We start from the raw sequence: 14,796 nt of genomic DNA on the forward strand, positions 1-14,796 counted from the left end.
CAAACAAATGGGGGCGCCTGGCTGGCTCAGTTGGAGGAGTGTGTGACTCTTGATCTCGGGGTCGTGAGTTCGAGTCCCATGTTGGGTACAGAAATTACTTTAGGGGCGCCTGGGTGGCACAGCGGTTAAGCGTCTGCCTTCGGCTCAGGGCGTGATCCCGGCGTTGTGGGATCGAGCCCCACATCAGGCTCCTCCGCTGTGAGCCTGCTTCTTCCTCTCCCACTCCCCCTGCCTGTGTTCCCTCTCTCGCTGGCTGTCTCTATCTCTGTCGAATAAATAAATAAAAAATCTTTAAAAAAAAGAAATTACTTTAAATAATTTTTAAAAAGAGAATCAGGTAAATGGTTAGGCCAGAAGATCTTTAAAGTTCCTTCCAACAACTTCTGTGACTCTGTTATATGAATAGAATGTTATCAGAAATTTCTCAAAGAGCCATACTTTTACATTTACCTAGAGAAGATGCTTCTGTATGAAAAAACAATTCATCAGGTTGATTCTGGTTTGCCTGGAGGAAGTGAGAAGGCAACCGATAGCAAACTAATGGCAGAGGAGGGCAGCCATCCTGTGGGATGCCTGTTTTTTTCCCCCTTGGTGGGTGTAAACAACACCCACATGGCCTCCGCTTGGCGAAGATTGCACAGAAGAAATGGCTCTCTTCTCCTGGAGGAAGAATTTTGATTTGGGTTAGTAAATATTTTGTTTTGCAATTAACAAAAGCTCAGGGGGTTGTTTCTGAAACATTTGCTGCAGAGCCCACATTTCAATTTGGGTGGCTGTTCTCTGGTCTGTGAAGCAAAAAGGAGGTTGACCACAGTTTATTGACTATGTCCCAAGGGCTCAGTTCTCTTCCAAGCATTAGAGGTTCCCACGGCACAGGGCAGAACTGTTGAGGAGGGAAAGAAAACTCCTGCCCCTACCTAGCACTGTGTATGAAGAAATGTATTGAAGAGATGTATTTTTAGAAGAAGCTTTGAGGAGCCACACTGATTTCTGCATTTGGTATCAATAGACATTCTTTCAGGAGTAAAATTTTTTAAATGTATAAAATAGGGCATAAAGAATACCAAGTTTTATGTTTGTTTTTATAACAAGATCTTCTCCATCACATATACCCCAGGACTATCCTCCCTTAGTTCTCTGTTGCCTTCCTTCCTTTCCCCTTTGAATTATAAATAGGAGCATCTTCTGGTTTCAACCTGTTTCTGCATATTCTCGAATAATTGCTTTGGCTCCCATGCCAACTCAGGCCCTTTAGATCTGGGCTCACTGTTGCCGCTTCCTGATTTTAAATAAAAAACGATTAAAAACTTCAGCAATGTAATTTTCCCATGATGGCAAAATAGTAAGCATTCATCTTCATCCATGCCTCTTCATGCTGGAAAGGCTCGGGATCTTGGCAAAGTTGTTAGAGAACGGTACTATCAAAGATTTTTTCCAATATTAAAATGTATCTCCAATAATTTATGACTTCAAAGAAAATATTGTAATCTCTGAGATTCTTGTTAATGTAGAAACCACGTTTCTGTCCAGGTTATTTACTGGAACCTCCTTCTGTTACCGTTTGGAGCATAGAGGGGCTGCTGGGATGGCCGGCCTCCAGACCGACATGGAAATGCTCTACCCCGAGACAGTCGTACACATGGGCAGGGTGACTTTTGGAGAAGAGAACAGGAAGAAGATGACCAATCGCTCTCTGAAAAAAGCCGAGAATAAGAAAATCATCCAGGCCACGTGTGCCCTGTTAAACTCTGGAGGGGGTGTGATCAAAGCAGAGACTGATGATAAAACCTACAGTTACCGATGCCACGGGCTGGGACAGGATCTGGAAACTTCTTTCCAAAAGCTCCTTCCTTCCGGTTCACAGAAATACCTTGACTACATGCAGCAGGGGCACACCCTCCTGATTTTTGTGAAGTCCTGGAGCCCAGATGTTTTCAGCCTCCCCCTCCGAATTTGCAGCTTGCGCTCCAATCTCTACCAGAGAGCTGTGACCTCCACGGTCAACCTGAATGCCGGCAGTGCCCTGGAGCTTCTCCGAGAGAAGCAGTCTAGAGCCCAAAGAGGGAGATCGGGGGTGAAGGAGCTGAGTTCTCAGAAAGTTCCCGATGGAGACATTCAGGAAGAAGAAGACATGAGAATGTCTGCCTCAGAGTTGTTTCAAAAGGACAAGCTCATGTATAAGGAGAAACTCAATTTTACCGAGTCAACCCATGTTGAGTTTAAAAGGTTCACCACCAAAAAGATCGTCCCCCGGATTAAAGAAATGCTGCCTCATTATGTTTCTGCGTTTGCCAACACCCTCGGGGGATACCTCATTTTTGGTGTAGATGATAAGACCAAAGAAGTGTTTGGATGTAAAAAAGAAAAAGTGAACCCTGACTTACTAAAAAAAGAGATAGAAAACTGTGTAGAAAAGTTGCCAGCGTTCCACTTCTGCTGTGAGAAGCCGCAGGTGAATTTCACTACCAAAATCTTGAACGTGTACCAGAAAGATGTCCTTTACGGCTACGTCTGTGCGGTTCAAGTAGAGCCCTTCTGCTGTGTCCTATTCTCAGAGACCCCGGATTCCTGGATCATGAGGGACAATTCTGTCACAAGGCTGACGGTGGAGCACTGGGTGGCCATGATGCTGGGTGTTCAGTCAGGTAAAACAGAAGGGAAGTCAGGGCACGTGGGTGGCTTGGTTGGTAGGCGTCTGCCTTCGGCTCGGGGGTGTGATCCCAGGGTCCTGGGATCGAGCCCTGCATTGGGCGCTGGGAGCCTGCTTCTTCCTCTCCCACTCCCCCTGCTTGTGTTCCCTCTCTCGCTGGCTGTCTTCTCTCTCTGTCAAATAAATAAATAAAATCTTAAAAAAAAAAAAAAAAAACACAGAAGGGAAGTCATAATCCTGTTTGCAGGGAGGAGCCCCTTCTGCGTCCTCTGTGGCTGTTCTGTCAGGTATTTTAGTTGAAGCGAAGAAAGCTATTTTGCTTACAAATATTCTCCCATGATAGGGTTTTTTAAAAAAATATTTTCAGTTCCGGGGCACATGCAATACTTAATCTCAGGGTCGTGAGTTCGAGCCCCACATTGGGTGTAAAGATTACATTAAAATAAAAGCTTTAAAAAAATATATATTTTCAGTTCCAAAGACTCAGAATATGAACTCTTTGAGATCAAGAAATGCTTGGATGTTAGTCCATTTTGGGAAAGTTATCCCGTCAGCCATGAATTAGTGAAAGTTCTCTTTTAGGCTCGGTGACTGCCCGTTGAAAGAATTTTGCAGGCTATATCCCTAGTCAAAAGCGTGCACCAACAATATCACTCTAAAGATGGTATTTGAGAGAAACACTGTTTAAGGATGACTCCGCTAATTCTTTCAAGGGAAGTTTGTTGACAAACTTGAATGGTTCCTGTAACATTAGGAGCTAACACCTTAAACAGCAGGCTTGGGGCACCACCAAGTGGGGGAAAAAAACAATGCAAGGTGCTGGGCAGGGGCGAGGGTTGGGGAGGTTGACTCCTCGAGGTTTCACTTGCCTTACAGTTTGGCTCTGAATCAGCCCTGGTGATTTCTAATCAATCCGTAAAGGACTTCCAGGCTGAACAGAGCTTATCAGTTTGCCCTCACCATCAGTATGTTTCAAATTTGATAAAAGAAGCTGGGATCAAAACTTGAGTGATTTTGCTGGATCCTTCTCCTGCCCTAAATTGGAGTTTACTTTTCTCATATACACAGACCCTAAAGGAGAGATCCTGCCACTTTCTGTTCCATCTAAATCTTGAATGGGGGGCTTAAACAAACAATATAAAAAAATACTGTGCTTAACTTTTTCTGATTCCCCCCACTCTAAGTCTTTCCTCTTAGGGATGATCCGGAATCAGAATATCAGAGTTAGAAGGGAATGTAGGGGTCACTAGCTCAGTTTTGCACGGGAGAGAGGAAGAATGACTGGCCCAAGATGAGTCACGCAGTGACTTAGAAGATGGGTGACCCCTCTGGAGTCCCTAGGCTTCCTCTCCTAACATATATGAACTGTTTGAGGCATAGAAAGTGTGAGAGTGGCTCAGGCACGGAGCACATGACATGTCAGCAGTAGTAAAAGCAATAGAAGGAGTTTTCTGGGGTGCCTGGGTGGAGTCGGTTAAGCGTCTGACTCTTGATTTCGGCTCAGGTCATGATCTCAGGGTCATGAGGTTGAGCCCCATGTTGGGCTTTGGTGCTGGGCGTGGAGCCTGCTTAAGATTCTCTCTTTCCTCCCCCTCTGCCCCCCAACTTTCTCCCCCTCTTAAAAAAAAAACACGAATTTTCTTTCTCGTCTGAAACAACTTGCCATGTATTTGTTTAGCAACTCCCAGTTTGACCACCAACGCCAGCTTGCCCCTGCGTGCACCGGCTCCATCAGCACTGGGAAGCCCATCATCTCCCATGAAAGTCCTGGAATTGAAGGGGCCTCTACAACAACGTCTGTTTCCAGGTATTCCTTCTTGATTTCAGCTGAAAAGACTGTTTTCTAAAATTAAGTTGGGGAGGGCGCCTGACTGGCTGTGTCAATACAGCGTGTGACGGGATCTTCGGGTTGTGAGTTTGAGCCCTATGCTGGGCATAGAGTTGACTAAAAAACAAAAACAAAACCACAAAAAAACTAAGCTGGGAGGACTTGGTAGCAATCAGTCCAAGGATTTCTCCTTAGAGGAGGTCAAATGTAGGATTTAGCAGACACAATGGTCCTTAAATAATAAATATGGTGACCCTTGCTTCTCAGTTGTATCCACACTACATTTTTGTGTGCTTTGGGGTTTCTAATCACATATGGCTTTTGGTCTCCCAATTTGAGAGAATTTAAATTCCTTAAGGCTATACCACAAGAGAACTGCCCCCCTGGCTTTCCAATGAGAAGGAGGGGAGCCATGGGGTTACCCAGACCCTTCCGAAAGCAGGGCTTCTCAATTTGGGCACTATTGACATTCGAGCTGGGTAATTCTTCGTTGAGAGGGGCTGCCCCGTGAACTGTCAGTTGTTTAGCAGTATCCCTGCCCTCTACCCATTATAGATGCCCATAGCACCTCTCCAGCTCTGACAAAAAAATATTCCAGACATTGCCATTGCCAAATGTCCCCCAGGGGGCGAAATTGCCACAGGTTAAGAATCAATGTTCTGGGGGCGCCTGGGTGGCACAGCAGTTAAGCGTCTGCCTTCGGCTCAGGGCGTGATCCCAGCGTTATGGGATCGAGCCCCACATCAGGCTCCTCCGCTATGAGCCTGCTTCTTCCTCTCCCACTCCCCCTGCTTGTGTTCCCTCTCTCGCTGGCTGTCTCTCTGTCAAATAAATAAATAAAATCTTTAAAAAAAAAAAAAAAGAATCAATGTTCTGAAGGCAGAGTTCTTACTTCCCTAAAGCATCAGGTACGTGTACGTACACACACACACACACACACACACACACACACACACACACAGAAAAACCCTTAGCAGGAAAGAATACCTTCCTAGCAGGAGTGGGCCACTTCCGGCTGAGGAGGGGATGCCAGTAGGCTCTTCTGTGAAGACTCCTCCCTGTTGCCTTCCCCTGTACAAGAGCTGCCAGAAATGGGAGGAACTTCAGAGTCCTGGCCTGTGAAGAGGGGGTGCTTTCTTTTTAAAAAATATTAGTTTTTAATTTTAATTCCAGTGTAGTTAACATACAATGTTACATTAGTTTCAGGTGTACAATACAGTGCTTCAGCGGTTCTGTATATTACTCAGTGCTCATCAAGATAAGTGTCCTCTAAACCCTTTCACCTGATTTATCTATCCCTCCACCCCCCCCCCCCCGCCTCCTCTCTGATAACCATCTGATTGTTCTCTATAGTTAAGAGTCCACTTTTTGGTTTGTGTCTCCCCCCCACTTTGTTCATTTGTTTTGTTTCTTAAACTCCACATGTGAGTGAAATCATATGGTATTTGTCTTTCTCGGATTGACTTATCTCACTTAGCATTATACCCTCTAGATGCATCCATGTCATTGCAAATGGCAAGGTTTCATTCTTTTTTATGGCTGAATAATATTCCATTGTATGTATATACCACATCTTCTTTATCCATTCATCTATAGATGGACACTTGGGGTGCTTCCATAGTTTGGCTCTTGTAAGTCATGCTGCAATAAACATAGGGGTGCCTATATTCCTTCCTATTAGCGTTTTTGTATTCAGGTAAATGCCCAGTTTTGTGATTACTGGATCTTTCTAGATAGGTCTCCTGAGGCAAGGGAAACAAAAGCAAAAACAAATTATTAGGACTACATCAAAAAAAAAAAAAAAAAGAGGAGGTGCTTTCTTTGCACCCAAGGAAACTCATAGTTCCATGGCTAGATTCATTTCTTCCTATGATGTTGCAGGAATACTTACAATATGCTTTTGTAAATTTTAGTTAGTAACTTCTATTTCTTGCATTTTCAGTGACGCAGGAAGAGATACAGTTTAAACCAGAATCCCTCTGTAAGAAGCTCTTCTCAGATCATAAAGGACTCAAGGAATTAATGAAGACACAGATATATCCTTGTTCTCAGGGGATTGTGATATTTTCTAGAAGCTGGGCTAGTGATATTGGCTTAAGGAAAGAGCAGGATGTCCTCTGTGATGCTCTCCTAATAGCGGGAAACAGTCCCCTGGTACTCTATACAATCTTAGTAAACCCCAGTTGGGATGGAGGGCTTGAGTATGCCCGAAATACTGCTCATCAGCTAAAGCAGAAACTGGGAACTGTTGGTGGTTACACAGGGAAAGTGTGTGTTATTCCGAGGCTGATGTCCCTGCCCAGCATACAGCATAGCCCTGGTGAAATCCTCATACACTACCCCCAATGCTACAGGCTTACCACCAAGGAGGAAATGGAAGACTTGTTGCAGGCCCTTACCGTAGTGTCACTGTATTCTAGATCTCTTCTGAGTGACCAGCTGGGCTGTGAATTTTTCAGCTTGCTCATAGAGGAGCAGTGTGAGTTGCTTTCAGAGAGCCTTCAGGAGACACGAGAATTGTTCATCCACTGCTTTCCAGGAACCAGGAAGACAGCCCTGGCCATAAAGATCATGGAGAAAATTAAGGATTTGTTCCAGTGCAAACCCAAAGAGATCCTTTATGTTTGTGAAAGTGACTCCTTAAAGGATTATGTGACGTAAGAGTGCTACTAACTCAACGCAATAAACATTTTTAGTCAATGCTTTCCACAGTATCAACAAAAGTTTATTTTGTGTTTTTAGTTTTAAGACTTTGCAGTGCCTTAGTTGCATAACTGTGAGAGCCCGAACTGTATACACATTTCCAAATGATCAGGTAGTTGAGCTACAAATGGATACTTTTTTTTAAATGTTTTTTTATTATATTATGTTAGTCACCATACAGTACATCCCTGGTTTCCGATGTAAAGTTCGATGATTCATCAGTTGCGTATAACACCCAGTGCACCATGCAATGCGTGCCCTCCTTACTACCCATCACCAGCCTATCCCATTCCCCCACCCCCCGCCCCTCTGAGGCCCTCAGTCTGTTTCTCAGAGTCCATAGTACAAATGGATACTTTGCAATGCTCAGGCTTAAACATCTCATTACAAATTAGCCAACTATACCTTGCTTTACCTTTCTCTAGCTAGAAACATGTTCCCCCCTACAATCTCTGGCCTTAACTTTAAGAAAAGAAGAAATCAACTTATCTTGCTTTATATATACTTTTTGCTTGATAGCCAATGCTCTAAAGTCAGAGTATTTCAGTTCATTAGACATGATACCTAACAGGAACTTGAATTTAAATACCGTTTGATTTTGTTTGTAAAATATTTTCATTTGTTTGACTTCTTCTGAACCAACAATTTCAGAAAACATGCAAATCTGCCTCTGATTTAAATCTTCACCTTTCAACTTAGTAAAAGAAATTGGTTGTTATGCAATCCAAAAACTGAGGGCAAACTCATTTTAATTTTTGGTTTGGTTTACTTATTTATTCAATAAATCCTTTTTGGTCACCACTTATATGCTAGGAATGTATACGTTTAGTGTTAGTAGAGAGGCACAGCCCTATAGATTTGTTACCCTACCTGACATGTCACAGAACTCCGCGATCTCCTGATGTTTTCCTTACCGGAATCTAGAGAGGCTTTGGTTTTGTACCACAAGTAAGTGAGGGAAATAGGACTTGCTTTAGAGGAATTTGTACTAGCTCATACCTCTTTTGCACATAAAATTATGTCTCTAAGGACCTGTTCTCCAGCTCTAAAAAGGACAGAAAGTTAAGTCATGGTAGTAACAGGCATAAATTACTTTCAAGATTTCCTTTACATGCAATGAGCTTGTCTTCAGAGATTGCCAAGCAACAGAAACAGACTCGTAATAGAAATAAAATCTCCTACCTGGGTTCATTTTAAAAAGTTTTGCATGCAGATTTAGTTAGATAACCCCAAAGAGTAGGGTGTGCAATTATGTATTATTCTGTCTATGAGGTCACTTGTGAGTAGAGCAGTTTTGTCGTGTTCAGGATACCACTGAATCTGTGAATCAGCCTCTAGATGAGAACTAGCCTCTGATTCCAATCCACAGAGTAATGAATACATGGGGTTGCCTTTGTTTATATGCCTGAAACCTTATTCTCTTTTGCATCCTCACAGCCAACAAACCACCTGCCAAGCTGTGACCCGGAAGACCTTCTTACAAGGGGAGTTCCTAAAGATTAAGCACATAGTGATGGATGAGACTGAGAATTTCTGCAGCAAATATGGAGACTGGTACTTGAAGGCCAGGAGTATCACCCACCCAAAGGTGAGGGGAGCTGGAAGTGAAAACCTTCATCGTGGGATTCTCTGGATTTTTCTGGACCCTTTCCAAATCCGTCATGCAGAAATTAATGGCCTTCCCCCTCCATCTGCTCAGTTTCCTCGAAAAACAATCACCAACGGGATCCACCGTGCTCGAGAAATAGCCATGGTCATGAAAGAAGAAATGAAGAGGATCAAAGGCAACCCGCCCCCCAGCATGTCCCCAGACACACTGTCACTGTTCAGGGAAGCTGCCTACGAGGAGGCAGTGCGTGCCCAGGCTCTGCCTGGGGTGTGTGAGACGGAGACTAACCTGACTATGGAACAGGTTGTGAAACGGGTAGCAGAAAGGTGTCACGACCTGTTCCAATGTGGCTATCAGCCCAAAGACATTGCAATTCTGTGCAGGAAAGGGGAGGACAGAGGACGCTACGAGCTTGCACTGCTAAAAGCAATGGAATTATGTGAAACCCATGGAGCAACAAAGGTTGTGTTCAGCCAGGCCTCCGGTGTTTGGGGCAGTCACATCATTTTAGACAGTATCCAGCAGTTTTCGGGCCTGGAGAGAAATATTGTATTTGGGCTTAGTCCAGAGTGCACCCTGTCAGAAGAAGCTCATAAGCTCTGCTTTGCCTCACGAGCCATTAAACACCTCTACCTGCTCTATGAAAAGAGGGCAGCTTTCTGAAAATCATTTTAACAGTGCAGGCAGCCGGAAAGAGCAGAGTCCCTTCTCCCAGGCAGGTGGCAGCAACTCCTTCTCACGTATTATCAGTGAGGAAATCAAGGCACAGTAAGTATGGCGCGGAGCCACAGAAATGTTTCTCGGGAGTGACCCTTCCCTTTTATGTGCTGTCACCGTCCCCTTCCCCTTCCACTTCACCTCCTCCCTGTACAGTCATAGCAGACTGATGATTGGTCCCTGCCGCTGGTTTTCCTAGTCCGGTCCATCTTTCAGGGACCAGAGGTTCTCCTCAAATAGAGAACAGAGTGTGTGACATCCCCGGCCAATGTATCTGCAGTGAGTCCCTGAAGTCTTCAAGCCAAACCAATTTCCAAGGCTTTCCATGCTCCTAACACATCCTTTGTTCTATCTCCTCTCCCAATATGTCTACGGCATCCCAGCCTCGCTGGCCTATGTTGGGAGTGGGAGGTAGGATGCCCTCCCGGCTACTAACTTTGACTGGGTATCTCGAGGGCAGCACCTCGGTTAGCCCCTCCTACTACTGGCTATGGGTCTCAAGCTTTATGGGCCCAGAACTTGATTTCCTCTTTGCACTAAGTATGGATTAGTCTCTTGGGGATGGCTTTATGCTAATCAAGCTCACGAAAGACCAATGCACAGAAGATCTCATTCTGCCAATTCACAGTGAGGATTGTAGTAATAAGTGGGCCAGATGCTTTTGCTAATCAGTATATTCAATAGTAACGCAGGAGGCCAAAATATGTAAGCATAGCTTTGCAGCAATCATTCAAATGTTACACCATTGTGATCATCTTTAAAATAGGGTTATTTCCACCACAAGGACTAGACAGGTCAGGTTTACAAAATAAAGCAAATTTAGAATGCTAAGGGTGGCTAGGTATTCCTTATCCTCTGCCTCAGATGAAATTTCGCTTCTCTCCTGGTTTCTAAAGTTTCCAGGTTGACCACCAACCTTCCCCCCCATTCCTCCCAACACACACACACACACACACACACACACACACACACACACACACTTTCTCCCATTCATTCTCCACGCGTGGATACATTCACCTAGGCTCAAAACTGCTTATACTCTGCTTCTGGCCTGGGAAGTGGTGTGTCTCTAAGAGGCCTTTGCACATCCCTGAGCTCTTCTGTTATGGTTTGGTGTTAATTTTAATCTAACTCTGAGTTTCCATGGAGCCTGGATGGCAAATCTGCCACTTATACCCCAGGACACACTCCTGGCTCCTGGCGATGCTCTCTTCTCAGCCTTCAAACCCTCGCCTGCCCCTCTACCTGCTGAAATCCTAACTTGACAGTCAAGTCCTTGTTCACATGCCCAACTCCTCAAGTCAACGTTCACCATCCCCCTACCTTAGATTTGGTCTCTCCTTTTGGAGCCACTCTGTGACTTAAAAGGCTTTTGATGATAGTACCAAACTCATCCTAAACTGTGCCAGAGAAGTAGCTGTGGGCATCGTGAGATCTTTGCAATACCTTCCTACCACATCTCCTTTCCAATGTATGTGAAATAGAAATAAAAATCAAAGTTCCCTTTCTTTACTCAGCTCCCAAAATAGCGAAGCCAATGCTGTGCTCTTTGATGCAATCTTGCTGTTCTAAGGATTTTTACGTTGCATTGGAGATATTCCTATTTCCAGATTGTTTTTAATTTCTGGAAAGGCTTAGGACAAACTTACTGATGCTGGGGAGGCAGGAATGCAAAAGAATGTGTGGAAATAGTCCTCTGGCTATAATTTCAGATAAAAACCATCAGCTTTCCGAGAGGTGGAAAAGCAGACAGGGCTTGGAAAAGCATTCACAGTGCCCTTTCTAAATTGCTCAGGCCACCAGATGGGTCAGTCTGAACCTAATGGTCAGCTAAGTCTTGGCGAATGGATTGAACAGAAGAACTTCTCCCCTGCCTCTTGCTGCTTCATTACTTGACATTTTCTCCTTTTTACCTTTCCTTGGGGTTTTGGGGGTACTTTGGGTGGGAGAAATAAAGTTCAACAATTAATTAGCTTCTGATGAAGCAAAAGATACCAGTGCATGAACATTTGGATAATGGGAGATGTGTGAATTCTCTAAAAATAATTTAAAGAGTCAAAAGTGGAGAGGGATTAGGGGAATAGAAAAAAACAGGGAACTGCTATATTTTAGTCATAAGCCTCAGTACCATCCCACTTTTTAAAACAATATGTATATATTATATACTTTGATAAAATCATTTGTTTTTAAAATAATTGTTTTATATATTAAATTGGAGAGTCTATCAGTTCTTAGTCTACTCCAACGGCTCAGTCTGGCTTAAAGTAGAAAGCCTAACTCAGTGGTTCTCAACCCTGGCTACTCATTAAAACATCTGCGGGGGGGGGGGGGGGGGAACAAGGGCTTTAAAAAATACCTGTGACCTGGGGTATATGGGTGGTGCAGATGGTGCAGTCACTTGAGCACCTGACTTTTGATTTCAGCTCCGGTCTTGATCTCAGGGTCATGAGTTCAAGCCCCACTTTGGGCTCCACCCTGGACGTGTAGCCTACTTAAAACAAACAAACAAACAAAAAAACAACCAGTGATCAGGCCAAACACTCAACCAATTAGATAAGCATCTCCAGGCCTGGGCTTGAGCATCTGCATTTATTAAAAGTCATCCAGATGATTCTAATATACCACCAGGTTGAGAACTATTGAACTCAAGTCTGTTCTTTCTGTCCCCAAATAGATGTATACACACCTTTCTCTTCCCATCAGACTGTGAGCTCCTTGAGAGTAAGGATGGTCACTTACACATCTTTATCCCCCAAATGCCACTAGTGCACTGCCTCAGACATGGCAGGTGCTCAGTGATTATTTGTTGAACGGACTTGCTGCTTTCAGAAAATCAGATCTGCTAGGGACAATACCTCTATTCACTGAAATGGCTATCTAATTCTGGAGCCTTCAAAGAGGGCAGTGTGGAGAATAATCAACACTGAAACTGTTTTTAGGCAAGAGGCAAAAATTAAAGGTCCATGTTGCTGGAAGTTCATTAGATTTGAGTTTGAGATTTGGAACTGATGGGGACTAAGAGTAATTGACTTAGAAATCTAAACTTTTCTACAGACTCTTAATATACTGCATACAACAATTTGATAAAATAACTTACCTGTTATAAGCATCTAAAACTTACTTTAAAAAAGAAGGGTGATATAATTCCATTATGTAGGTTTGAGAAATGGACAAAGACAAAATAAAAGGTTCTTATCATCTTGTTATCCAAGCATACTTTTTTTCCCATTTTTGCTTATTTATTTCCAGTCTTCATTGATATACAAAAATAGTATATCACGATCAAGTTGTACAATCAATTTTATATCCTGTGTGCATTTTCTCCATTGAACCTTTTTGTGAAGCATTGTTGTAGATTGCATTATTGTTCCCAATACTTCATCACTCTCCCTGCTATACTCTTTTTAGCTCCTAACATTACAGCAAGAGGGTATTTCCCGCCCTCTTGATGTGGGCATGGCCACGTGACTATCTGGCCAAAGAAATATCAATCGTTGTGATGTGCACAGAGGCGTTACCATTTCAGTAGTAGGCTTGTTCTCTTGGGCTTCTGCTCCGGTCATGCAAAGACTAGGTCTCAGGCACCCCACCGGTCACTGAGGAGTGACAGATGTGAAGTGGGCTTGCGCTCAGCTCAGTGCCTGGAGCCAGGTTCGACTGATCCCGACTAGGTTAACTGAAACCCAGCTGACCTACAAATGCATTTGTGAGAAATACATGCTTATTATCTCTGTCTGAGATTTCAAGGTTCTGGCAGTGTAATATTCCAGCAGACTGTAATAATTTTACACTATTAAAATTAAGCCAGGCACATAGGGATGCAGCCTTTTCTTTCTTTGGTATATTTATAAATCCCCAGAGATGAGATTTCCGGGTCAAGAAGGTGGCCTAGATCAAAGATTCACCTCATTTATGTAGGGTTCTGATGGGAAGTGGATAGGAAAAGCCCAAGGACTGTACCTGACCATGCCGATGTATTGCCTTAAACAAGAAAACAAGATGCTGATGTCAGATTTGATGACTGAGACACTGGTGTCTCAGAAACAGGTGCATGGAGAAGAAAACCATGGCTCATCACCCTAGTCCAGGACCCAAGAGGAAGATCTTTTTTTTTTTTTTTAAAGATTTTATTTATTTATTTGACAGAGATAGAGACAGCCAGTGAGAGAGGGAACACAAGCAGAGGGAGTGGGAGAGGAAGAAGCAGGCTCATAGCAGAGGAGCCTGATGTGGGGCTCGATCCCATAACGCCGGGATCACGCCCTGAGCCGAAGGCAGATGCTTAACCACTGTGCCACCCAGGCGCTCCCCAAGAGGAAGATCTTAACTTGGAAGATTACAGATGGGAACCTTGTATGACCTTAACATTATATGGAAAAAATATTCTGGTCACTTGAAACCGATGTAGGGTACTATCTCAAAGAAAAGGCAAGATAGATGTCTCTGACCATCAATGGGACTTTTTTCTGAAGAGAATCTGTAGCATGAAAAGCCCCATTGAGGGAAAGAGGAGGAAGCGGAGAAGTAAACTAGATTTCCTAAGAAGGCGAGCTGCCCCAGTTTCCCCAAAGTTTTGGGGAGACTGAACATTAAATTGTTTTCGAGAAGCTTCAATTTGAAATAAGTACAAAATTTAAGATAACTGTATGTTACTATTTATCGAGCTATTACTACAACCAGCTACTAATGCTGGTTGCTAATGCTTTGCCTACATTCGCACATCTCTGCAGGATAGATACATATTGTCTCCATTTTAGAGATGATAAAACTGAGGCACGGAAAATTTAACTTTCTCAAAGGTACACGTCTGGTAAGTGCCCAAGCTGGGTAAATAAGTGGACTCTTTGATATGGTGGTCTTAACTGTGAGGACGTATAAATACTCTGAAAATACTCTCCAGAGGCAAAAAAAGACTCATGTTTGTTATCAGGATCCTCTATCAAGCTCTCATCTCCAGAAAGCATTGGCCTCCATCGTAAGGGAAATAGCTGACTAGTCTATACTGTTTCCTGTATTTAACATCTGTCACTTCTCCCAGAGACTCCTGACCATTCTAGAAAAATCTGAATTTCTTCTTCTATAAAGCTCAGGATTAGATTCAGGTCATATTCCTGATGCGTCCAAGGTCAGGCACTCCTAACAGGAACTGCTGCTGAATCTTGACTTCTCCTACTGGGACATTGGAAGTGATTTAGAATGCAAAGTCTCCACCTTCCTTCTTCCTTTAAAACCCCTTAGAATATATTTATACCCCTATCTATCTGTCTATCTATCTGTCTATCTATCTAT

At 43.5% G+C, this 14,796-nt stretch overlaps 1 protein-coding gene across 1 annotated transcript; it reads left to right on the forward strand.

Annotated features, from left to right (window-relative positions):
• The first annotated feature begins 1,585 nt into the window (after positions 1 to 1,585).
• Positions 1,586 to 9,453, forward strand: SLFN14 (schlafen family member 14). Its single transcript, XM_026517600.3, has 4 exons — positions 1,586 to 2,645; positions 4,329 to 4,457; positions 6,421 to 7,135; positions 8,619 to 9,453. The coding sequence occupies exons 1-4, from the start codon at positions 1,586 to 1,588 to the stop codon at positions 9,451 to 9,453; spliced, it is 2,739 nt and encodes a 912-aa protein (XP_026373385.2).
• The last annotated feature ends 5,343 nt before the right edge of the window (positions 9,454 to 14,796 follow it).

Source organism: Ursus arctos, unplaced genomic scaffold (assembly GCF_023065955.2).
Source record: "Ursus arctos isolate Adak ecotype North America unplaced genomic scaffold, UrsArc2.0 scaffold_24, whole genome shotgun sequence".
In the NCBI taxonomy this organism is placed as follows: Eukaryota; Metazoa; Chordata; class Mammalia; order Carnivora; family Ursidae; genus Ursus; species Ursus arctos.

What these genes read in the sequence shown, in the direction of transcription:
- SLFN14 (XM_026517600.3), top strand. Translation starts at nt 1,586, where the DNA reads ATGGCCGGCCTCCAGACCGACATGGAAATGCTCTACCCCGAGACAGTC. An exon ending in GATGCTGGGTGTTCAGTCAG is followed by an intron (nt 2,646 to 4,328) that starts GTAAAACAGAAG and finishes GTATTTGTTTAG; the next exon opens with CAACTCCCAGTTTGACCACC. An exon ending in ACAACAACGTCTGTTTCCAG is followed by an intron (nt 4,458 to 6,420) that starts GTATTCCTTCTT and finishes TTGCATTTTCAG; the next exon opens with TGACGCAGGAAGAGATACAG.